General features: G+C 36.6%; 1 protein-coding gene across 1 annotated transcript in view; it reads right to left on the bottom strand.

Annotated features, from left to right (window-relative positions):
• The window catches only part of gukh (NHS actin remodeling regulator GUK-holder), an 81,443-nt gene that overhangs the window by 9,494 nt on the left and 44,116 nt on the right, over nucleotides 1–27,833 (bottom strand). Inside the window, exon 2 of the mRNA XM_074086884.1 lies at nucleotides 492–582. Coding sequence (XP_073942985.1) covers nucleotides 492–582 — 91 coding nt within the window. The remainder of the gene's footprint in view (nucleotides 1–491; nucleotides 583–27,833) is intronic.

Genomic DNA, 27,833 nt, shown 5'->3' with positions numbered 1-27,833 from the left:
GTAGGAAAAATAATCAACATCCCACTAATATCATTAATGCAAAAGTTTGTGTCTATTTGTTTGTTACCTTTTCATGTCTAAGTCGCTGAACCGATTTAAATGGAATTCGGTATAGGTACAGATAGTTTGAGTCCCGGGGATAGGTACATAGGATAGTTTTTATCCCCGAAAAATTGCATAGTTCCCGCGAGATAGCGATAAACGAATTTCGAGTCGCGGGCAACATCTACTTACATTATGTGTACTTTTAAATACTTACGTAAAGGACCTAACATTATGCTTATTACATTTATTTTGCAAATACTCATCGTTATGCAAATTTACATTATGCATTTTATTACACAGTCAAAACCTGTGCTTCAACAAAAATGCAGTTAATACTTATGTGTCTTGGTTGTGGCTTATCACGTCTCTTGATGGATTTAGCAAAGAAATTTTTTTTAGGATAAAAAATTGGCGTTTTTTCTTATACTTAATAATGAAAATTTTACCTTGTATCAGGTGTGAACAATTCTTTTTTGAGGGGATTGCTCGCCGTGTAGTGAACTTTGCGGAGCGCAAAGTTTGACAGGCTTCCCTCCGCTGTAACAACGAAAAAATTATAAATAAGCATCGATATTTCTTTTAAACACAAAAAGTTTATTTTTAACACGAGAACGCTGTGGAGTAACTGAATAAATTCTGTGGAAATAAAAACAAGGTAACTTCACTGTTAAGATTGTTTTGAAGTGCAACAATTAATTATTTAAGTACCTGACGTTCAAGACTTTAATTAAACATTTTATCATAGGTATAAGGTATGGGTATCATAGTTATGGGCAGTCAGACTGGAGAAGAACATTGAGAAATATGGTATTAAAATTGATCATTAACGAAAGATACTAGCTCTTAATCAGACATTGTACCCCGATAAAGGAAATAACGATTATTTATTAGTCACAACTTTAAATGGCGGGGCATAAGAAAGGTGAAACTGACTAATCACTCTCCATTATTTATCCCCTACAGGTTATCGGGATTTATGTTTCCAACAGGCAGCGATAGATAATTTTATTTTCTTCGCTAACGGCAACATAATTAAAAATATTCTGCGGTATCTAGTGCGAATTAGGTTTGAAATATACTTAAACTAGCTAGACGCAAAACTTTTAATGGTACTAAAAAGCTCTCATACATTAATAGATTGCGCATTAATCATTTCATAATTTTATACATCGTAAATGGAAAATAAAATAACAATTAAGGCAACTCATATGAAAGCACCCACAGATAGAGGTACTCGACGAGATCAAAAGGCGAGCTCACACAGTTTGACAGTCAAATTTAATTGTCGTTGTAACCAACACAATCGACGCCTAATTATTTCATCACATTGATAAATAATTGATTCTACATAAAATATAAACTGTAATTCAACAAAGCGGCTATGTAAAATACTGTGGATTTACGAGGCGATCAATCAAGTACGCAACGTATGTGCTACGAAATAGTTCATATTATGCGTTGTTTTTGTGATGATGATGAAACAATTGATTAAGGCTAATACGTTACATAACTGGGCACTGGTATCTAAGTCTCCGTCAAAATAGACGAGACAATAGAGTAGGTATCGTTCAGATGAGAAACGTACAAATCACCAATTAAAATAAAATAACCATCTTACGGTAGGTACGGAAAATCGAAACAAAATCGAAAAAAAGTAATACAAGAGCTAGGACCAAAATTTCGATTTAGGTAGGTTTGGTACGTTATTTACGACTTTTGTCTTATTTACTACAAAATCAAGAAGTAAACAAAACATAATGACTATAATAGTGTAGAAGTATAGGCGGAATTTGGTTATCTTAAACGTGATACGGACGTATCATGCGATGAATTAAACATGACACCGAAGGTTTGAAAATGTAAAGAATGTAGAGGCAGGCAGGTCTTTCTTCAGATAAGCCCAGTAAAACGTGCTTAGAGTTATAGCAATAAAATATTTTACTACAGCAGTAGTAAATCAAGCCCGGTAGTATTCTCATAATAGTCGTAATTTAACTTCGAGGATTAGGAAGCTTTTCCTAGAGGTAAAGAAGCAATAACTAGTACAGTAAAACGCGATGACATGACATATTAAGGCGAAGTATTCCATGTGATAAAGTGTTTCTCAAATAGATTAACTACTCCGGTGTTCCTTGAAATATTTTTAAGGAAACAGGTATCCTAAGCCTGCCGTCGCTTTATGTTTTTGAAATAATCTGTATGGTAGAAAAAACATATGTGATTTTCCCATTAACGTCGATAAGCCAAAGGCTACTAGAAACACAGGGAAGCTTAAAGTTCAATCTTACGGACTGGCTAAAACCAAAAAAATAGTTTCTGGGAAATTGCAATTGTTTTTATAATAAAATTTCAAAAAATATTAACAATGAAACGGATACAAAATTCAGATCTATTGTCAAGAAGACATTAATATCTAAGGCGTATTATAAAACTAATGATTATTTCTATTTCATGGACAGGGATATTTGGAAATAATTCCGATCTGCATTGGCAATCCCTTACTCAAAACATAGCGAACTTACTGTGTTAAAAATAAAATTGTGTTGTGATGTAAATATATCATTTAATAATATATTGTAAATCTGTTAAAAAAAAAACCTCGTTGAGTTTCTTGCCGGATTATTCTAGCAGAAGTGCAACAAGACTTCAAATAAGGGGCAATTGTAAAAATAAAAACCGGCCAAGAGCGTGTCGGACACGCCCGAAATAGGGTTCCGGAGCCATTACGAAAAAATTAAGTAATATTTTTCTAAGGATTTCGTATTTTGTCCGGAATATTCCAAGTTTAGGTATATTTACTATTAAACTACTAATAATTCTCAAGAAAACTTAACCGTTATAGTTTTCCTTGTAAGTTTGATAAACTTACCATCCTGAATTTTTTCAAATTTTTCTACCCACCGGTTTTAGATTTTAGAAGGGGGGGGAGGGGGGACGCCCGATTTTAACGAAAATATGCACTTTAAAGTTGAATATTTTGCAAACAGATCACTGAATCGAAAAATCGTCTTAGCAACCCCCATCGTCTTACCAAAGGGTTTTAAAAGTCCTATCCAACGATACTCCACACTACAAGGTTGGATGAGAAAAAAAAATCACCCCAACTGAACAAGTGTTAAGTCGATGGGAGGTGCTCTAAAAAATTTTTTTTGTATTTTTTATTATACCATTTTGTCGGCATAGTTTACATATATATTCGTGCAAAATTACAGCTTTCTAGCATTGATAGTCCCTGAGCAAAGCCGCGGACGGACGGACGGACAGACAGACAGACAGACACAAACATGGCAAAAATCATTGATGAGATGACAAAAGCCGTTATAATGTATAGTACCTACAAAGCGGAAAAAATATTAAAAGAAATATGTATTTGAATTATCTAAAAACGGTAATAGCGAGCTATATACGAGTATATACATATATCGCAACTTAACGATGACTTGTTGCGTCTCCTAGTTTTGTGCCTATTAAGGTAAACCTGCTAGTACTTGTCACTTTCTCAATAGTTACCACATTTAATTTTACGTCATTAGCAATAGAAGTGACAAAACATAAGGGTGTCATCTAATGGGCACCAGCGTTTCGAGCACTCGGGCGTTTACCTTACCACTGTTTAGAAAAGCGCATTGCTTTTCATTACAATTTTGAACTTTGATAGTACTAAGTAAGGGTTACTCCAGTTTATAACATACTCGTAGCATGAATATTAACGCCGGATGAGTAAATGTACTCAATGTTAATCTGAATAATTGAATTAGTAATTTGTTTAATTTTCTGTAGCGTAAAGTTAAAAACTAATAATAATGTCTATTTAATCCGATTATTTATTCAAATTAAATCCCCGAAATTCTAAGTTGGCCGGGTCCTTCGATTAAAGCGAACCTTTTGTTCTAAATCAATAGAAGGTCCAGCCAGGCGTCGTTTGTCTATTTCCGACAAAATATACGTTTGTATTTGCATGTGCGGTGAACGCAATATCGTGCATTCCACAACAACCAGTAACTATGGAGCATAAATTTCTCAGCGTGGCGTTGATATAAGCTGGTCATTGTACCACTACAGCCTGCACGTTGCTGAATAAACTTTCGACAGAAATACGGTCTTTATTTTAACAGCGTTCCGGCTATTTGAAATGAAGAAGATATTTTACGCAAAAAATAATGAAAGAAAAACTTAGTTACTACCTACAAGTTTTTTTTTAAATTCTAATGACACTGAAGAATGCAACTATGAACTTAGATCCTTACTTCTCACTTCGTATTTACAAAAGCTCGCAGTCAATTCTATTTCACCCTTTATAGGTTGCAAATGGAATTCCAGTGTGAATGGCGAGCGCAAAGGGTACTGGCCTCAGGAAACTAGTTCCAAAACAGATAGCGATATTGAATAGTATGGATCGCAATAAGAGCACAAGTGGGGCCCATTGTGCAACGGCCTTGGCTCCCTGAGGGATCGCCGTGCAGGAGCTACGTGGGTGGCGACGACTGACTGACCCTTACTATGATTTCTACTAATGGATACTTTCTCCATACACCACAAAAACAAAAGGTCTGTAGTGATATTAGCGATATAGCACATTGATATCACAATCATAACACTGTAGAAGTAATGGCGCCAATGCATTCCACCCACGCATCGACAAGGACATAAAAGACAAATCATGTTTATTAACCTCCATTATGACTACGAGTTTGAAACTCGCAGTTTTATATTCAGCATTGTCTTGGTTTATGAAATACTCGTAAATTTACAACAGTTTATTTACTAACATTAGATAGATCCGATAAAGTAAAGTTTTATTATGTGCCAAAATCGTACTACAATTAACATTAAAATTCATAAATGAAAGTGGCAATGGTAGATCTCGCATTACTTGAGAAGGATGCATAAGGTATGATGGCAAGTCGGACGGGTACCGTGGATAATCCATTGCCCACGGGGGGCGAGGGCCTATGGGTCACGACTTTGAAAAGGACTGGCAAGGCCGCTGCATGTAAGCATAATACCTCTGCGTTTTTCCGAGCAATTTGTAATAGGATGAGCTAGAGCTTTCATATGCAGATACATTGTTTTGAGATTATTACGAGTATGTTTGAACAGTGATACTAATATTTTATTTTATTGTCTCATTGTCAGCTCTTGAAGATCAAAGATATCACACTGATAAAGATCGTTTAGTAAAGAATCGTTGTAAGTAGATATAAATTGCATTTAAAGCTACCTGACTTCTTCAATAGCTAGAAGTGAAATACTTTTCCCTCTTCAATAAGAGATAAAGTGTCTGCGAACTCCGAGATGTAATTCGCACGCAATCGGCCGTAGCAATTTATGGCCGGGGAACTTGTGAAAAGATTCCAAGCCCACCAAACGAGGTTACTTGATTCCACAACTATATGGGAGAAAAGGATTTATCGAGAAAAGAATTCAACGTTTTGGCTTTCGGTTCGCAATTACGCCTCTTCTATGATGCCGCTACATAGAGGCTATTTTGTTGGCCTCTCTTTTTTTGAAGACATTATATGAGTCACCGTATAAGATAGGCATAGATGGAGTATACTAATAATTAATGTGGGGAATTAAAGCGGATAGGGAAAACAGTAATACAAGAGAGAGTAAACAGTAATAAGTACCTCACCTCAGTCGAAGTACCTCATTAGTACTGATTAAATCGTATCCCGATCGTGCTGGATTACGAATTTATGCCTATCATTAATTAGATAAAGATGTCCCTTTCCGAGTGTGTTGAGTGCATTCATTATTATGTACTTCTTGTTAAGAGGTATGTTCCTTGAATATTTTTGCTTTTGTTTAAAGCACAATAAACTCGAATTAAACAAATATCAGAAATCTAATTAAATCGGAATACCCATAGACTTGAACCGATTCCCAAGCCTTCTTTTTGTTTCTGCTTGATAAAAGGATTCTGCAAGCGCCTCTAAGCCAGTGTTTCGTGCTCATTTACTATATTGCATGTGCAGGTAAATCAGGGCTTACACGGATAGAGAATTAAAGCGTCCAAGTTTTTTTAAGCTGCAGTCATGTATGCCGCAGTGGATTAAGTCGTAATCTGGCAGGCTTCTTGAGAAGCATTAAATTTTCATGGTGCAAGGGATAGCTTTTTCTTACATTACCATGAAGCCTTCTGGCGCTACCTACGGGATCCAATTACTTGGCTTAGTGAATTGAAGTATGTAGCCGACTCGGGAATGTATTAGCATTTTGATTAAAACACTGTGGGAGCGGGATATGTTGGACTGAAGTTTATGGCACTATTGTTATTAGGATTTCCATAATACTAACAGACTACATTAAGTTTGCTACGGCTGACTCTATTCTGAATATTGCATGCGTGCTCTCTTTTCCGGTAATATAGTCGAAAACTCCGTTATAATATTACACGATTATGTAAAGTAATGTAAATACAGCAGTATTCATTAAAATGAGACTGGAATCGAATTAGTTGAGACTGTTAGTAATATTCAAAGTGTATAGTAGTGTGCAAATATCCTACGCTTCTATATGACCATTTGTATGCTGCATTGGCATTCAAACAAGTAATGAATCTGAATGTACAACACATGAGTCATTCAATGTAACTCCTTCTATTTCGGGATCGTCTGGGAATCACAACAAATGCCGGCAGTCTCAACTCATTTGTCTCGGTTCAAATCTTATCCTTTCAATCAATGATTGACGTTGAGCATTCGCTGAAAATGTCCTGCAGGGAATCCAGACAACAGGTGTACTTTAGATGATTTCCAACACTATCATCATCATCATCTTCACCGTCATCCACGCCGTATCCAGCGACGGCGGATACTGTTACGCTTTTATCCGGGCTGATAAGTACTATGAAACATTAACCTAGGCATTTTTGGAAGTATTTCAACAAGCAAAATCAACACACGAATGAAAAAGCTACCTAGCAGTGTAAGTTATTGGATTTTTAAGTCATTGGATGCACATGCACAAAGCTGTTACCTAAAATTACAAAACTGTTTATTAAACTTACATTAGATTTAGAGAATTTGCTCTAAACTGGACCATATAAATCTCTATCTATTAACACTTGCGATAATACACCAACATTGCTAGTTGGTTCTTCGATGAAAGATTACCAGACATTCGGTATTGATCGAAGTCATAAACAGATGCTTTGCATGATGCAGTAACAATCCCTCATAAATATTGTTTTCGCTAGACGCCGACTCAGCGACAAATAATAAGACATTTACTTGTTTTGTAAGAAAAGGAAGGCGTCTCCATAAATTGCTGATACTAGCAGTATTCTAAGCACTTCCTTTTCAAATAGGGATATATTGCATATATTTTGAGCGTGTTGTACCTACTTTCTGTAGCAAATATCCTTGTAACCCACGTAAGGGATTGTTATGTTGGCAAGTTAGGGGTAAAGTATGTAGGGGGTTGGTTGTGTTTTGTCGGCCATAAGATAAACTAAAGGGACTGTCCCTTGCACGCCCGTTCCAGGTGCTTGAATAAACTTCATCTTTAATTACAATTGTTGACCAGCTTCACACGGATAAATTGAAAGCCGGGTAAAATTAAATAAGTTCATTTTAGGTAGACTGTACTGTGTAGTTAACTTACCGGGATAATTAAAGTTGGGTGATAACGTTGGCGAGAAAATAATCAAACTTCAGCCATTCAATTTACTTTAAAACGCTACGCAAGGTTGCTGATAAATTAATTTTTTTTTTCGACTGGATGGCAAACGAGCAAGTGGGTCTCCTGATGGTAAGAGATCACCACCGCCCATAAACATCTGCAACACCAGGGGTATTGCAGATGCGTTGCCAACCTAGAGAAACTTACTTTAGAAACTACTACTTTTACCTTACTTTACTTTAGAAATTCGCAATAGTTATTAAGGTACATACCTACACGTTTTTGCTTGTACGATCGATACGTGGATATGGAATTATTTTATTATTTCACATTTTCTTTACAGATTTCATGCCTCATGTGTATTGTATGTAAGTTGTAACAAATCAAATTCAATCTCCAAAAATACAAACAACACATTTATTTTACCTATGAATTTTACATGAAAGGCACGTGTGTACTAATTACTCTACCAAAGTTATTAAATTAAGTCTATAAACTGGAGGGCACAATGATTTATTTCCAAAGTTGCCTGTGGATAGCGTATTAAATTGTTTACCATAAATGTTTATTTCGTGTGCCTAATAGACCTATTCTAACGAAGACGTATCCTTGTTTGCCAAACAAAATGTAAATTAAGGCAAAAAATTATGCGAATGTCTCAGCGGACGGTGGCGGGCGGTGATATTTCTTACGAAGCCCGTAACCTAAAAGTTGACGGCATGTAGCGCCTCGTTATTATTACGACACGACCGACGGCAAGGGTCGAGGGTTTGTATGAATATTGCTGGTCACATGTGAGTGTTGTCACGCTCCAAAATGCAGGCGTCCGTCGACAATGGTGGACCTTTTAGTAAAGTATCGTAACTCCCATTTCGCTCAGAAGGGGCCCACTGTTATTGGGAAACGGCCGCTAAATTTTCAATAGAACCGCCTGTCTATGACTAATTAAAACTTACGTCGTTACGTGTTGAGGAAAGTCATTTCATATTTTATGGACGGTTCACATTCACATCATTCGCGGAACCGTATTTAGCTAGGCGCACGCATGAAAGCTTCATAATCATTATTATAATATTCTGAACGATGGATATAACATTTGGCAATGTATAAAATAAAAACATGAGGTGTAGGAGATGTAATGTAATGGACCTAAGACAAAGGCGTGAAACTACCCAAACAAACAACACAAGAATCGTTGACATAATCGCTCCAGTGTTTGTTAAATAAGTAGGAATTACTAGCGAGCAATAAAGAAGACACTTTTATTATCCGGGAGATTTACAGCGGGACACTATCGACACGTATGGGACATTAAATCAGGACACAACTGTTCTCACAGAATAGCCTCTTAGTCTAATCCGACTCACTGAATTGTACTTCCTTAAGAAATCTACAAACAGGAGATATTTTTTCTAAAAACTTGCTGGATTTCTGAGGAGAATAAAGTGCAAATGACTACAGTACTGAGATAAGTTATGTTATTAACGAAATTCAGTTAATTTATACGAACTAAAGGATTAGTATGTCCATACATGTTCTTTGCAGTGTAACATGATAACCAATTTATGTACTACCAAGTTTGTTAAAGTTGGAAAAAGCAATTTAAAGCAAAGCTAAACACGAAATATATGTAGCTATAAGTGAGTTGCTTAGGCGATTTATTATTTAAACATTAGGGGACCCACTGAGTTCCAAAATAGTGAATACGTAGTAAAGAACATGAACAGTGTTTATTTACAAAGCACGTAGCCTGGCGTTCGCCCAAGTGGATATTGGTGGAATATAGTATGGTGCACGCTCCCCCAATATTTTCCTGATACGAAGGGAGGGTAATGACTCTGAAAATTTTCAGATTACTTTTTTACATCGCTTTTGGAGTTACATACCTCTGCGCAACTGATGAACTGACCTGCGGTGACCTTTCGATTTCTTTGGTAGTTAAAAATTTTGAGATGATATCCAATGTAATTTTAGAATAAGTACCGCAGTTTTTACAACAACACGAAACGAATAGGTAAAGAACAAGCTGCTATCATTTTATGAGTATAACTATCAAAAGTACCTACATATGAAACATTAATACGTAAGCACCTAGTTTTACTGCCGCCCTTTCTTTTTTTGCATCGTTTGCCGTTCGGCCCCATTGAAGGCTGTTTTTTTAAAACCCTTAGCAATTACGAAGTGCGGAGTGTGAGTTATAAGTAACGAGACTTGCGCGCGCGGCGACGGTGGCCAAAGGGATTTATTATGCAGTAGTACAAGTGCCTGGGCGGCTACTACGAAATTCGAAAATCGATGTCCGTATCGTTCCGTCCCCCTCACTCTCGTATTAAGTAATATTAGCGTCAGCGGGACGGCAAGCTACGAAGTTAGAATTTTGCACTTTGTAGTATAGGGCCTGGGAGTGGCCTTCAGGGGCGCATTGCAAGGCTCAGATCGCATTGATCTATAACGATTGGTTTATTGATACTTTATATGATTCAAACCTTCTGTTGGTCAAGTAGTTCAAGTTTTGTGCGACGGTTAAATCTTAAATAAGCAAAGTTTGGCAATACGCCCGACTTGTTCCCAAAGGAAATTTGGTATCAGGGATTGAATACTCCAAAAGTAATGCTTTGATGTTTTTTGATATTTTTATGTTATATTCTATGGGGTTTTAAAACTATCAAGTGTTGTTGTTAGCCTTATTGTCTAACGCCATTGGAATCACATTCGTTTTCACCACTTCTTTCTATCAGGGTGAAGGATGAGGGCAGAAATAGATGATGAATGTAATCGCGAACGCTCGCACGTTCACACGAGTGCGAGTACGGTAACAGGTTCGAATTAAAAAATCACTTTTTAAAGTTCGTTTAATTTGTCTTTAGAATCGAATATGGCGTGACCATTTAATATGGCAATAATGTTTTGCAAAAGACTAAACAAAACTGATGACTCACAGTAAAGGTTAACTGCCGCGCAAAAAATATTCTCAGCATACTAGTCGAATGATTAATGAAACGGAGATTCTTCCCATTCCAATAAACATGAACACAAGGATCATTAATTTAAACTTCTTTCTGCAACACAATATACCTACTCCTTTATTTCGGAAGTCGTAACAAACGTGCAAATTTATTTTGAAAACACAGAATCCAAAACAGAACTAATAAGACGAATAGAAATGCCACGGGATCTGAAAGCGCGACCGAGGCGCGTCCTCGGCTAAAGAAAGGCCATATACTTAGGTACTCGTAATTCCTGTACCAGCTTAGTCTAACCTAAACTAACCAACAAAAAGTTGGAAAACCCTAGACTGTGTCACTTTCGAGTTCAATATCTCAAAAACGGCTTAAACCGATTTTGATGAAATATATGTCTAAGAACCATCGCTAGAAAACCTGAATCGCTAAAAAACCGCATTCAGATCGGTCCACCCGTTAAAGCGCTTCGGTGCCACAAACAGAGAGAGAGACTCACACACACAGACACACATAATACATAGCGGTCTAACTTATAGCACCCCTCTTTTTGCCTCGGGGGTTAAAAAGCAAAGCGCCGCTCGAGTTAATTTATCAAAAAATGGTTTATTAGGTGGTTTGACTAGTGAATAAGTACCGTAATTGAGTAAATTCTATGAAAACACAAAAAAAACGTGTGCGTTAATAGTATACTGCTAATACTTACTAGGAGAGGAGAAAAATTAATCGTTACTCGTAGCAAATACCTACAGACGAAAACATTCTATTCCTTTTAGTACTTATTAGTTAAAACAATGATTATTTTGGGGTAGCAGGGTTTAAATCGACGTCATTAATATAACTCAACCATGTCAAATTGGTGACCATATCATTACGGTGAATAAAAACATCGCGAGGAAAACTGCACAAACCTGTAAACCAAACATGCAATAGTGTGTGTAAAGTTCCCAATCCGCATTGGGCTCGCGTGGAAACTACGGCTCAAGGCCTCTCATTGTGAGAGGAGGCCTATGACCAGCAGTGGGAAAAATTAGGCTGGGAAGAAGATGATGATGATGTCCGATCGGCAGCCCCTTGTGACACTTGCATGTGATTGCTGTCACAAACTGATCAATAAAAGTACGGTATCAAATTGTCGCGAGGAAATATGTGCCGAAGCCGTAAAGGGTAAAGGAAGTCCCAATCCCAACCCAAACAGGGCTTCTTGTTTCCTTTTTGGCAAATATTTATACAAATGTCGAGATTGACCAGAATGGTAAACATAGGAAAGGACGTTTTCCTATAACTAGTTACATAAACGTGATAAGTCCCGTATTTCATATTTAACTATGTATGTGTATGTAAATACTTTATTGTACATAAACACAAAATAATACAAAAAGAAAATGACAAAAAAAGAGTACAAAGGCACATAATATAGGGTGCCCACTAAGTAGTGAGCAAAATTATAGTCTCTAACGCAGCATTTCTAGGGAAATACATTAGCTCTTAAACCAGACAATAAATCTAGAAATTACTAATAGTAATGGTTATCCTATTCTGTAAGTAAAAATACTCGGATTTGAAAATGCCAATGTATTTTTTTTTTTGCTTTTGCCAGCAAATAAAAAGATCTATTTTAAAACCATGAACCTACCGTTCCACATAAGAAGCAGAATAACCACGAGACCAGGTAGGTAACTAAGTCATTGGTAATTAATTGTAACAAAAACATTAACAAATTTTTTCGGGGATTTCGGAAACGGCTCCAACGATTTCGATTAAATTTGGTAGGTATGTAGGGGTTTTCGGGGATGACAAATCGATCTAGCTTGGTCTTATCTCTGGGAAAACGCTTATTATCGAGTTTTAGCCCGAGCAACGCTCGGTCGCCCAGGTACTAGGTACTTAACATACCCAGTGGTATACGACGTTAGTTCTCGACTATACTATTGCTATAATTTCTCATCAATATAGTCATTAACTTGCTCGTGTTTACTGACAAAAACAATCCGTAATGGCTGCGCACGATTTGTTTACAATTGCAATCAATCCATAGTAATCAGTCGAGCGTGAAACACACCAATTAAGAATAGTGTGAGATTCATTGGCTTGTGCGATAATCCAATACATTGAGGAAATTGATTAAAGAAATAACGCAATGAGATAAATTTAATAATTGATGGCCTGGCGTTATCAGCATTCTTTAACAGAACTAATCAAAATCAAAAAATAGGTAGGTAAGTATTTAACTATAATAATAAGTAAGTAAGTAAGTACAAACGTTTAGTTATTTTTAGGGTTACGCATTCCAGTTGGCAATAAATAACCTAACCAACCAACAAAGTTGAAAAACCCCCGACTTTGTCACTTCAAAGTTCAATATCTCAAAAACGGCTGAACCGATTTTGATAAAACATTTATTTATTTATTTATTTACATTATCATCACTTGTAACATGTTTAAGAACCATCGCTAAAAAACCTGCTATCAAATAAAAAAACTGCATTCAAATCGGTCTACCCGTTTAAGAGCTACGGTGCCACAGACAGACATACAGACACACATAGCGGTTAAACATATAACACCCCTCTTTTTGCGTCGGGGGTTAAAAATGTACCTCAAGGGGATCACCATGTTATCGTTTTGTCTGAGTCAAGTTTTTTTTTTTCTCTGGAACGCGTGGAGGTATCAAACTGAATGGTATGAAGGTATGTAGCTCTTATAACACAACCAATAAGAAAAGTCAGAAAATAATAATAATAATTTTTCATGTTTAGTATAATAATAACCATGCTAGTAATTAAACTATAATGAACCCAAATTAGGAGCACTGCTCACTGGATATTCATAGATAGCGACAAAATTTGTACAGAATCCCAAGTCCCAATTGTACTTGGCCGGTATTTTAGTAAAACTTGTCTCTCTCCATTAGAGGTCAATTTTGCCATTACCTAGTCTAGTGCATTTGGTTGTTACGCGGTAAATTATTCGAGAAAATGAAATATGGGAGGTAAGGTAACGTGGATGAACGATGCGACGACATGATCAGAGTACTTGTAAAAAAAATATCTAAGTATTTGCAGTTCCGCTTTCGTAATCTTAATGCAGGCCCCATTCAGTCCCTGGGAGCACTCTAAATTTTCAATTACGTACCAATCACTGAGTGATGGTTGCAAATATACCTAAGACTTTTTATGCCCGCGTAGAGCGCTCCGGGAGTAGATTTCACGGACGCTATGAGAATAAATCACAGGACCAGCTGACGCGCCTGCTGAATTCTGGATGAGCGGACCAGGGCTGCTACCTTCAAACGAGTCGATAATTCAAAGTAACAACCTGTATTTTATCAATTTACTCTCCGAGTTACCTTTTGAATACATGAGGGTAGAGGAAAATGCTTTTATATTTACTTAGAAATAAACCATGGGAAAACGGCAACAATTTATTTACGCCCGTGGAATACCGCGTCACTGAGGAGCGCAGCAGGTTAAGTTTAATGCGTGCGTTCGGAAACTTGGAAATAACATCAACCCTGCCCCCAACATGTTACATAAAAGTTGAATCAGTGCCAAAATGTGAATCTTAAAGAGGCAGCGCGGGAAATTTACTATAAAATGCATATGTTTCCAGGTAGACGTGTCGTAAAGAAGAATTATGACAAGTACCTGAATCCGTTTTGAAATAACACGAGGAAAGGGTCTGCCTGCATAAAACTTTGTCAATATCGACGATGTCCGATACTTTATAGTCGAGTAGAAATTTAGAACGTAGGTATACGTACTATAACAAAGAAACTGTAATTTCCATTTCCATTATACATAGGTATAATAACATACATTTAATACCTATCAGAGATGTGCCCATGCAATAAAGATTAGCTGCCATTGAATGCGATAGCGACAAAAAGTTGTATGGAGAAAATTACACGCATCAATTGATGTACCTACAGGGCCATTTAGGGATAACACCAGGAAGAGCCGAGACTGGTTCTCGCCGTTACTTGGGAATTCTTGCAGGAAAAATGGCAAAAAATAATTGACTCCTTATTAACTTGATAGAATAGGTGCACTGGCCCATTAGAAAAGATATAGCGAGGTATATCCAAGAGACATGTACCATTAAATCTATAGGTTGTTTTATGTAGAGAAGTGTTTTACAAGGAGTATAAACAGATTTTACAAGCCTCTCTAGTGTCTGTTGTGAACACGGTACTTGCCCTCATCTAGCCTCAAAGCTGCAAAGCAATAAATCGGTTAAAGGATCGATTCGAAAAGTTGTCGGCTTTTATGCCAATACGGCAAATTGTCTCATCAACACGACCTCACTAAAGTACGGGAAGTATGGAAGGAGAAATACAATTTTTGCAGGATTTGGAACGCTAATCCGGTCAATGACTATGGCAAGGTCCAAAACTTGGACAAATTTGATCCCGCAATGACGTTATCGTTTTGCTTTAACAAATTTTATGGGGCTTAAGCCAAATGTGCGGGCTGAGGGTAGCAAGATTGCGGGTTTAGTTCTGCAATGACGTATATGCGTTACAATACCAACTATAGTTACATTATTTTAACATGTTACGGAAATGTCAGTGACCGCATGTAATGAGATTCGTTGCGGTATCCGCGGGCGTGGATAAAATTGATTTCTGTATGCGTACATATTACACACAAGCGTATGTTGATGTTCTTTGCTCGTAGTATGGATGAGTCCCACCCAGCCCGTTTGGAATGACAGACGATCGCAGTGTGTGGCTCCCGATCTCATTGACTTGAAGTTTTACGTAGGATGTCGGTGCTCGGTGCTCCGTGAAATGATTTTTTTTGCTTTGCTTACGCTCTCACCGTTAAGTACGTGGCTAACAATGCATTATTATATTACTGAGGATTCATTGATTGATTGATTTTGTATAGTTAATAGGCAGGTAGATACTTGTAGTGTCATTGTGTGCCATTCATCATGTAGTTGATAAAAGGGAGAGTCGTAATTAAGGTGTAAAACCATTTTCTGTACAGATTTTACCTATGCGGCCGGTGTTCCTTAATTAATATTAATATTCGATATAAAGACCATTATAAAAAGGTATAAGGTGGTATAAGGTAATGAATTATAATTAGGAGGGGCTCGCGCGCCCTCGCTCTAATGATTATAGCGCAACATTAGATGTACCTACACAAATTACCAAGAAATGCGTAAACACGTATAATAAAGGATCGCCGAGTTTAACCTAAATTAGGGAAGAGTAATGCTCATTTTTCTTTTGTTACGTTTTTATTCAGCAACCAGCATCCATTGTTGTAATTTTTGTGAGCATGAAAACGGGAATAATTTTCGTGCGAAAATGGTCCTTAGCGCAGAAGTTAATATTTAACTACGTTTTCGCGCTCGAAGCTGAAATATTATTTCGCATTTTCTCTAGCAGTTTATTCCTCTTTTGCAGCAATGGAAAAGTTTATGGTCTGTTTTGCTTGAAAATTTACAAGAACCCAAGAATGTCTGGAATTAGTTCGGCTATTCGACTTATACAAAGTCCAGAGCCAAAACCTTAACAAAAATCACTGAACTTTACAGCAGGAGGGTCACCTGATGGAAAGCAATCACCGTCACTCATGGACATCCATAAGCTGAGTTACGAATGCGTTGCCAGCCCTTTGAGAAATGAGTAGGCACGTTTTTTGAAGATCCCAATACCATAGACTAGGCAGATAAAATTAAGCAAGAAAAGTAATCCGATAAATAATTCGATTTAAAGCATCGGGTTGATTCGCAGACTTATCACCACTATGACTGCGGAGTCGCCGCGATACTATCAGAAGCTCGTTAAAGCTCAACTTATAAATTTAAACCTTGCCAACAATGGCAACTCGACTGAAATTTTAAGTTCCTCCGCCCACGGACTCCAAACGCCTTATCAACGAACGCACTTAAAATATAACTTTAAATACGACTATACAATGTAAATTATACTTAATTGTATGCTTCACCGTCCTTGTCCGACTTCCAAAATAACCAAAGGAACATGAAACTTTGACAAAGTTAAAACAATGCCCGAAATTCGAAAACAGCTATTACGGTTATGTTTTGAGTTGCAGAAGGAATAAAAGTTTATTTGAGAATGTCAACGTTATATTCAATTTATCAGAGGCGAGTACTGTTTATTAATTACGGCAGACGGACGCGGCTCAATTTTAAATATTAATTCAACAGGTCGATAATGAGATTTTACACGACAACAGGGAGATTTATTCAAAACACGGTCTGCGAAATACGACAATTTTTTTCCCGAAAAATACAACACTAAGGTTCGACACACAACGTTCATTCATTTAAATTAACCTGTCGGCTATATTTTAGTACTAATTGCAACAAAATTGAATATCAAATATTGCTTAAAAAATAAAAATATAAGGGTAAAATGGATTACACGATGGTATAAGCGATACAATTTACTTTGCTTGAAGTTTCTAGAACAGTATGTTGGTGTTAATCTTAGATGGGAAAACTAGCACAACAGCATCCCTACTTCGTATACTATGTACGAAAGCGTGTAAACAACGGAATTTCAGAAATGAGAACGCATTGTTGTGTCAACTACAACTTTCGGCCGCAATTCTAAAAAAGAGTTTCCACTTGCCACAATGCCACTCTCGGGTACTCATGGTTCTGGAATGACGTGGCCCTATTTCCAGCGCGCTGCATAAGCTGCATTCATGTCATAGTAAAATAGAGCACAATGGATGCAAAACGGTCTGAAATCTTTAAAATGACAGCAAGTTGAATTGATTGGGATTAAGAGCCAGCGAAGCTGATAGAGACGTGAGGTTAAAGTAATAATATCATTGTAAAATAATGTTATTGGATCTGATCCTGATCCGCTGGTGAAAGTAATAAAATTGCATAAGGTAGGTACGTATAAATCAATCATTAGCGGCAGATGTCCAGTGCTGAACAAAGGCTTCCTCCTTAAAATGCCACAATGAACGACAACTCGCCACTTGCCTCGACCGGTTGCACGCAGCATTCACGATGTCTTCAGTCTATACTAGTCTATTTAATGGGTGGCCTGTCAACGCTTCGACTTCCGGTTCGTGGTCGCCACTCGAGGACTTCTCCCCCAACGGTTATCTGTTCTTCGAGCAATGTGGCCAGCCCATTGCCACTTCAACTTACATATTTTAGGTATGTATAAAACAATAAGAGGAGATGTATGTATGTTGCAGAGATTAAACACGCTATCGGCGCTATCACAACACTACCTTACCACTCGATAAAATCAGCACGACTTAGTATATACTGGCGATAATTATTGTTTTATGAAGCAATTGTAATGTGAGATTTATTTAGCTTCAATCATAGGTACTAACGTCAGCAAATAGGTGTGATATTCGAGTAAGTAATTTGAAACAGATCGATTTCAAAATTCTTTTAGATTATTTTGTCCAACAAGTAAACTTTACGTAAATTAAAGTTTTATACTGGAACTACATTATCTTTTATCAGTCACATACATAAAACATGTGATAAAATATTGCTGTAAAACACAAGTAAAAGTTTTTATTTTTCATCTCCACGTTCCCTCTTCCCCTCTTGTTCCCTCTTGTTCTGAGAGGAGGCCTGTACCCAGCAGTGGGACGTATATAGGCTGGGATGATGATGATCTCCACGTTAGTGCCTAAAGTGGAGATGAAAATTTGTCCCACTGGGTCTAATGCGAAATTGAATTCCGACCGAATTATAGTAATAGCGTTACTAAAGTCAACTCTAGGACTTTAACTTTGTAGGCTGATTTTACTAAATGTACACAACACCATGTTATACCAAAGTGTAGGGTTATAGATATGTACTAAAGAGCACCAAAACATTACATGCATTTGTAGGCACTAATTTATGTCTTCCTTCGCTTCACGTATGACGGTTTGCGTACGAAGGGTCGGCGGTCAATTTCCGCCACCATTTTTGTGCAAAAATAACATTCGACATGCTTTAATGCTAATAATGCAACTTTAAAAGTAAAGCAATTTTCTATTTGATACTCAAGGTAGATAGAAAATATGCAAGCATTTTTGAAAAATCGAGTTGAGGAAGAAAATTTTAAATATCTTAAATGAATACAGAGTACGGAGATAGGGACGTTTTAAATTATTAATTAGACAGAGAGATCAGATATGTACTTTGACGTCATTATAAGCCGATAATATGACCATCGAGATTCCATATTAAATTTTTTTTTTCTTAAAGAGATGACACTTTATTAGAGCCTAACTTTAGACTTAAAATGCTAAAATAATAACTTAAAAAACGAAATAGGGCTACGTAACTACATTAGGTATTTCCTAGTTTGCTGGGCATCCGGGAACTACGGTAGGCTGCAGCGGTTAGCGGCCAGCATCCCACGAGGTGCGCCCGCGTCGGGTCACTGACCCCGCGCTCTTAGGAAGCCTATACGTCAAATTAATAGCGGACTCCGTCTCAGTAGATAAGTGGAAATTAACTTGGCGGGTTTTTATTAGGTTTTCACTATTTTTTTATCAACTACGTTAGTCAAACGATTTTCCACACACGGGAAACGATAGGAAAAAACTATTTTCATAGACGCAGCAATATCACGATCACTTTTATTTATCAAGTGACTATTTTCAGAATCGACGATTACTCTTGAAATACCATACAAATAAGGACTCAAATGAACGACAACTCAAATGAATTATTAAATAAACGCTAGTTAAATACCTACATGAAGTAGCTGATAAATCTTTAAATAACTATAATAGTCTGTCTGTTATTTTATGTCAGCCGTAATAAGCAAACTTAGAAACCAATCGCGAGTATAACATGACATGAACCAGCAATCACTTAATAACAATACGCACAAATCAAAACGTCTCTTATAACATATAACTTAACAGCTATACATTATTCAACGTTTCATAGACGTCGTAAAACGTCGAATTGTGACACATAACGTATCAAACTCAAACATCCCTCGATATCTCCAGGGCTTTGCCACAAACTTGTAAGGGCTAATAAAGTTGGAAGCACTTACATAAATCATGGATCCTGTGGTTAACTTTAATCGTGAACGACTCGAATCTAACTGAACGGACATAATTATGCAGCAATCTAATCAGGGAAATAATAAAACTAAATGATATTAAATCTCATCCAATCTCTTGTTTTTATAATATGCGGGCCATTAATTTTAAGGACGGGACACAAGCGGTGTCGAACCATTTCACAGTAAACGTCATAGTGACATCGCATTAATTCACAATGAAAATCGTATTGACTTTTCCTTTAAAAAGCTTCCATGGTGGCTCATGAATCAAATTCCTTGACCATACATTATCGCGCTATTTTTCCCACTAAAAGCATTTACGATTATTCGTCCAGATTTCCAGGGCACCATTGATAGACATAAAATAGGGGCATAGGTTGTGGTCGAAACTAAGAGCGCAGATACGAGCGCATTAAAGAACGAGCCTTGAAGATAGCCACAACATAAAAGATGAGGGTTTCGCCAGCTGAAAAACATATATTCAAAGATAAAAATTAGATTGGAACACGACCAACCTATTTTCAATTCGAATTGATGCGATATTTTCTTTCGCCAAAGTCTTCTCAAGCTAAACCCTAGTATATCTTTGACTCGGGAAGGCTAATTTAAATCCAATTGCGCCTTAACGGCAGAAAGATGTGCACTTTAGAACATAGATTTGTACGTTACGTTGGAACACTCAATCGCTTTAGTGCTAGATAAAAACTTGGTTGAAGTTACACAAATGGATTTCAACCAGTGTTAAAACGTGTAAAAATATGGAAGCAATATTTATAACATTTATTTTGTAGGTTATTACTTATTAAATAGGAAAACATGACATTCAATTTGTATATTTATCATTATTTTCTTTGTTTCAACGACATATTTTGCAAATTGAATTTGCATTTGCGTCAGGCAATCACGTGTAAAGCAAAATCTATTAACGACGGAACTTCTACTGTTGCTGCATTAGCGGTGTCAGTTGTTTAAACACAGAACAAACATGGCTTTGAAGAACTGAGAGCGGACATTGTTTAACTCCCGCTCAAACAAAGCCTTCATGTGCTCAACACCTCGGCCTTTTCACATCTTACAGTTTGTCTGGTCCCAGTTTGGAATTTATGAACAATCTGTGAATCAAACGTGCCCAGGAACATTTAAAATGTGTGAAATGAAATACCCTTCGGTTTTAAACAGTTTAAATCTAAGTTCAGTTCTTTGATTTAAATTTTATGACCCAATCTTGCAGTTAAAAGTAATGATTCAAACGGTCAATAAAACCGTATCTAATTTATCTTTCAAACCGATTCATAAATAAAGTACCCACGCGTGTCAGAAACCACGTGAAGTCTACATCAAAACCGCGTACAGGAACTCTTAAAATAAACCACATGAAAAAATGTTTGTAATATCGACACCGATTGACCCAATCACGTCGAGCTGGTTTACGTTGCGCGATAATTAAATGGCTTAAAATAGCTGCTGGATGCACTTGTTCACGTAACAGTAGGCAGACCATATTATAACAAAGCCTGCCATGTTTGCTTATCAAATCATCAACGGTAACGTGCGTAATTTGTAAATGGTGTGGCGGCCGCTGTTGAGAAAGCGTAAACAATGGTAAGACAGGTTAAAATTTTGCAACCAACTCTTATTCAACTTACGATAAATAGCCTATACTTATATCCAGTTCTTGAAATATATAGATCAAGTATGCGACTTTACTCGTACTTGTACACAAATGAAGGTTGTTAACCCATTTGCGTTACGGTCTGATACCGACTGTTTAATTCTATGCTGGTACCCGACGTCCGTACCTACATATTTACAGAAAATCAATAAATTTACAAAATGTAATCCCTGCTTCCACCTTTTCTACTTTGATGTACGTAGTATGTGTTTGAGCTTAAATGATTGAACTGAATACGAATTTATTATTTTCGCCTAATACGCTTCAATCATAAATGTCGATTTCGACCCGAGTTAGGTACTTAACTGTTAATCTTAGAGGTAAGCTTCTCTTTACGAGTTTATGATTCTACAGTTAAATCATACACATGTCATCCACGAAACGAGTTTAAGTGAGAATTTTCAAATGAGACACAACAACTAAAGCAAGTTGCGTAAGATTTTTAACCGGAATTCGGAAAAACCTTATGTCTGATATTGTTAATATTTCTTGCCAAGTCCGGAATAACAACGGTGAATTTTATTCATATTCATATGACCCGTAGTTCCGAGTACAATGTTAAATAAATCAGTAAGTAACGAGACGGTTACGGAAGCCGTTTCGCCAAATCGGGCTCGGGAATGAGGAGCGATTTATTCTCTTGAAAGCTGGGTATCTTTGTAAGTGGTAGGCGGAATGCAGAGTACAACGATACGCAATGACTTTTGTTAAACGTCAGATGTTTCACATGTGTGTTCTGCATTTTATTTAATATGTCAACATTAATACGCTCAAATTGAAACGAGAAGTGTTTTTCCGTGTTATCTGTCTCATATGTGCTTCCACTTGAGATGAGCTTTTACATTTTTAATGAAAAAAGTTTTTATGATTGCAAATCTAATAAGCAGTAAAAAGGAGATCAAGCGCAATCTTCGTTTTCTTACTCTGTATTTCTGAACACTGGTCATTTTGCTGTTGAGCCAATGAGGAAAAGTTTCCCGTCACCCGTTATAATACTGTCGGTAATTATAGCCAAGTACTTATACTTAGGTCTTAGTTCTGGAGCTATGAATTATGCTATTGTATTTAATAAACTTTATTTACAATAAAGATTTTTTTAACAAAAAAGTAAAAACGACTCCAAAAAAATAAAAAAATAACAAAAAATGGAACAGACTACAAAACCCTTGAAAATATTTTTCTAGGTAAGTACGTACTAGCTCAAAGTCGGTGCCTCAGCTAAGCACGAGCCAGCAGGAGTGGAACAATAGTCGTCTACCTCACCTACATACTATGGGTTTCAATCCCTCCTGCTGGGTTGTGCTCAGTCACCGACTTCGAGCTAGTACGTAGGTACTTACCTAGAAAAATATTTTCAAGGATTTTGTAGTCGGTTACATTTTTGTTATTTTTTTAATTTTTTTGGAGTCGGTTTTACTTTTTTTTTATTTTTTTTTTGTTTCTCACTTTTTAGTGATTCGTAGCCAAATAACATCTCACAACGATTCCATTAAGCCCAAACACGACTTGTTTACGTTGTGTTATAACAGTTCCGTTGCCTACCTTCTGGCTTCAGCATCAGATCAGTTCGAAAGAATCATTAACTTAAAGCATCTTTTTAGTCGCTTATCTAGGTATATTAATCATGATCGTTTATATACGAGCGAGCATTACTTAGCTATGATGAGTTCCATTGGTTATCTACGGTCTTCTTCATCAGGTCCAGGTTACCAAATGATACTTTGTAAATGTAATCTCATGTTAATGCTAAAAATGCCAAAATCCACGATTAAAGTCGTTTAAAATGATATACCTTGGAATTTTTATAGTTGTACAGATATTAGTTGTACCTATGTAGGTGCACTTCAGATTACTTTACAAATAACAGCCAAGTTAATCGAAATTAAATTTTTAATCAAACTTGGCTGTTTTATTTTAATGAACTGATAGGAGAAAGTAAAAACAAGAGACAAGACCAATTTATTTTGTGAACGTTATCTAGATAAGACAGGCCGAAAGTAAAAAGTTTGGACGTTACAGATTTCTAGGTAACAACGCTTTCCATTACAGTTAGGTTACAGTTACGTTTGAATTGATGCTAAAATTTTACGAGCGTTACTTACGAGTGTCCTCTTATTTTACAGTTAGTGTCTCGGCAGTTAGGCCCGCTTTTGTTTCCAAGTTAGAATTAGCATTTTAAATCCAGAAAGTAGCTGTAAAGGTCCGTTTAGTCCAATAAAGTGTTTAAAAGCAAGCGCGGTGAGATGCAAACGCTACTATTTGGTTTCCATCCATTGTTTTATAAGGGAACTGGGTTTTGGCAGTGACTCCACTTGCAAAGAATTCATTTATCGCTATCCCAGTTTTCCAGGATAAAAACCATCCTATGTTCTTCCTAGGGTCTTAAACTCAAACTCTCCGCACCAAATTTCATCGAAATCAATTGAGCGGCTTAAGCGTGAAGAAGTAACAAATAAGACAGAGTTACTTTCGTATTTATATATTAGTAAAGAAGTAATTATGGAAGTTGCGATTAAAGGCTATTTTGTTCACGTTTACCAATATCAATTTTCTGCAGGTTGTTTTTATCCTTTGCCATAATTCTAGACTTTGGAAAGAGTTATAACTTACATCTGGTCCTAAGAGTAACGGTTATAAAAACGAACCCAGCCGAAAGAATGCCAATGGCCTTTCTGTTTTAAGTTTATTAAAAAGCCCGTGAAGGCTTGAAAAGTTCGCCTTATTATTATTTTTTCATTTTCAGGAAAAGGTGATCTAGCGCCGTAGATCAATTAACCAGTAGAATACGGGCTATCCAATTCTGCAATAAGTTAGTGATTTGTCACGTATACTCCACTGTTTATAGTACATTGCCTTTTTTACCCAACAATAGCAAAGTCAAAAAAAGATAATGATTTTAGTACTTAATCTATTTTTCATAAAAGCCGGACATGTTAAATTTACATAGAGAGTGCTTTCATCTTACGTAATTTTCTGGACATCACGGATATTTTCTTTAAATACAATTAGATACAAACTATAGATAAGTACTAACTATTTGTGATATTTTGTATTTGTACCCACTTTCAACTTAATTGGTTCAGAAGTTCAGATCAAATTAGCTATCATAGACGGACAGATAGACAGACACGGAAGTGATCCCATGAGGGTTTCGTTTTATTACTTTTCAGGTACGGCACTCTAAGAACAAGCGAGAGATAGGTATTCACTACGGCAGGCAGTGACTTAACTAAGCATTTACTATATTGTTCATAATATCCACTTATCCAACTATTCTGACTTGCTTGACCTTTGATCGACCAATCAGAGTGCAGCAATCATAGTGACAATAGCGATTTATTTCCAAACAAATAACGTGACATTTTCACTCTGCTGGTCAACCCCTCTACGTCTCGCGTTAATTATTAACAAAGGGTAACTTAACCCAAGTTGGCCACGTTTCACTTCTCGAATTACGATCATTTTAACGCTGCTCTGAAGATGTAAATAATAACGACTTTTTAACGACACCGTGTATCGTTTTATAGCCGCGATTTATAATTTTAAACGACAGGTACACTTAAGTCGTTATAATTTGTAGACAATACGATTGAGTTGATTAAATTCTGAAACTCGAGCATTAGTTTAAGCTATAACAGCTCTATAATTAATTGGTTTTACGTTACACGTAACGCAAAACACGTATAAGTTATTTTGTCAGAAACCTCATGGGGAAAGATTTGGTAAAGCTTCATTTAGACGATGCGAGAAATATCAAGCGATTTGCGGTAAATTTATCGACAACTAGCGTTTAACCGCGGCTTCGCACGCGTAAATTATTAAAAATACAGCAGTTGAATTGAAATTCCGGGATTTTATTAAATTCTCGTGGGAATTTTCTAAAATTAGGCACATATCGTGTTTTCATTGACTTTAAATTAAAACGCCCATGCCAAATTTCATGATTCTAAAGCCAGTGGTTGTTATTTCGAGATTTTATCTCTACCCCGTGGGAATATCGGGATAAAAAGTAGCCTATGTGTTATTACAGACGTCCAGCTAACTACATCCCAAATTTCATGACTCTAATCCCAGCGGTTGTAATTTAGAAATTTTATCCCTATTCCGTGGGAATATCGTGATAAAAAGTATGCTATGTTGTAATCCAGGTTATAAACTAACTTTTTTGCAAAATTTCATCCATATCCGTCCAGCCGTTTCAGCGTAAAGAAGTAACAAACATACTCACTCACTTACAAACTCACTCACTCACTCACTCACAAACTTTCACATTTATAATATTAGTAGGATGAATCGTTTATAAGCTCACTAGTCTTTACACGCGGCTTTGACCGCGTAAACCATTAGATCTAGCACTTGAATTGAAGTTTCAGGATTTCGCAAAAAAACCCTGGAAATTCACATAAATTACATCAGCGATTTGACTGGCGCTATGCAAAAAAAACCCTTGAAAAGTTCCATGATTCTAATACTAGCGATTGAAATTTTTGGATTTTATCTCGATGTGTGGGAATATCAGGATAAAAAAAGGCTATCTAAGTTGCATGATAATTCTTCGATCGTTTAAATGGAGCTTAATAATGTGAAAAACAACTGGAGTCGAGAGTTTGTAATACGTTGATTGGTTTTCATACCAGTGAAAAAGTAGATCACAATGAATGAGATGCCATATTTGTCGACAACGGTGTCAACGTCCCAGTCTCAAACCTGTCTGATACGCAATCGTTTTGTTCTACAAAAACTTGCCAATGCCATAAATGCTTATTTCATAGTGAACTGAAAACATATACAAAGTACAAATATCCAATGTTTAAAAATGTATAATGACCAGATGATCGCAAAGGAAGATCAGCGCCGTCTGTAAGATCGGCAATTCGCATTTGGGACTGTCATATATAATCTAAGTTTGGGACCGATTCGTGACATGCACATTTTTTTTAACTTGTTTTTATGTCGTCATGAATGAAATTCTTTTCTGTCTTTCAATGCCAATATCCGATAAAAAATATTTTCAGTTTATTTGATCCAAGAAATTTGGTTTATCGGTACAACCGACACATGCAACATCGTTGACAAACTACAAGAGGATCTAAACATTTAAAGGAGAGACTATCAAAAGGATGCTCAAATTTAAAGTAAATAAACGAGCAATTCTTGTATATCGCCATTACTCTAAAAAAACTCGTATCTCAAATACAGCTGGAGGTCTACAGCTCCCATCTAGATTGGAAATGAGTAAATGACTTAATTTTCGTTTTATTTATAAATCTATCAAGTCTACGCTTGACTTTAATATAGGTACCTTTTTTTTTCTAAAAATATGATGTATTGCATTAAAGAAAACCTGAGCAAGGCGCGGTCGGTCAGGTACTTTAAAGTAAATAAAGCTAGTATTTTCATAGTATTTCACAATATTTCACATGGAAGTGCCGGAGTGCTCAGATCTTGCTTGTAGCGAGAGCTGTCAATCTTGTGCTCACGACGCGCGGCAGGCTTCCGGCATCTGGCCATGCTGTGGCTGTAAGTACGGGTACTTGTTACTTGGCATTTGTAGAACCCAGCAAGTTAGCACTAACGTCTGATTCAAGTTTTGCCTGATATGGACAAAGAGCAAAGGCGCAAAACAAATGTTTGTTGAGCTTTTCAAATCTGTGCAGGAATTCGTTGAAAATATTGAGATGAGGAGTTTATACTAGCTGTTGCCCGCAATTCCGTCTGCGCAGAGTTCGTTTATCTCTACCCCCGGATGGTTTACTATCGTCATATCAAATTTCATCTAAAATGGATCATATAGATAGACAGACAGGCAGACAGAGTAAAAGTAAGAGTAAGGATACATGCAAACGATAATGATTTGATTACTAATTTTATCAATATCATAATAAAGTCTTCTTCTATAAACGATAATAGCATAGATTTCATTTCCCTAATTAAATAGCTCAATTGTGTTTTTTGTACTAATAAAAATTCTTAAATTATACATTTCCGCTGGGCTGGTCCAGCCCAAAACCTACACAGCAGAATTCAATTGATTCTGGTATGGTGACAACGTACCACCGGAAATATCCCATATGATGTCACGTTCTTTGATAAACGTCAGTAATTAGAAATTACGCGCCTAATTATGCAACATGTTTATTTTATGTACGTAAATTAAAACAACAATATTTTTCTTTCTTTTTCGCTCCTTTTCCTTTTTAAGGTCGCGGGTAAGAAGAGTAATTGTGTATACATAATTAATTTGCACCAATTTACATTTACTTTTATTTGTTATGTGTATCTGGTAAATAGTTTTTGAACACGCTGTTTATAGGTTTAGTAGCATCGCGAACGAATCACGCGAATTGAGCGATGTAGTAGATGTAGATGAGTATAGAAACAAATAAAATGACTTTATTGCTTCATAGCGTTGGTTCGTAGTGGGAAAGTCTTTATTGTGCGGGCGGTCCAGGACTTATGGCGCACGAGTGGCTCCGGGCGCCGGGCGGTGCTGTGT

Source organism: Choristoneura fumiferana, chromosome 4 (genome assembly GCF_025370935.1).
Source record: "Choristoneura fumiferana chromosome 4, NRCan_CFum_1, whole genome shotgun sequence".
Taxonomy (NCBI): domain Eukaryota; kingdom Metazoa; phylum Arthropoda; class Insecta; order Lepidoptera; family Tortricidae; genus Choristoneura; species Choristoneura fumiferana.
This window is presented reverse-complemented; position numbering and strand designations above follow the sequence as displayed.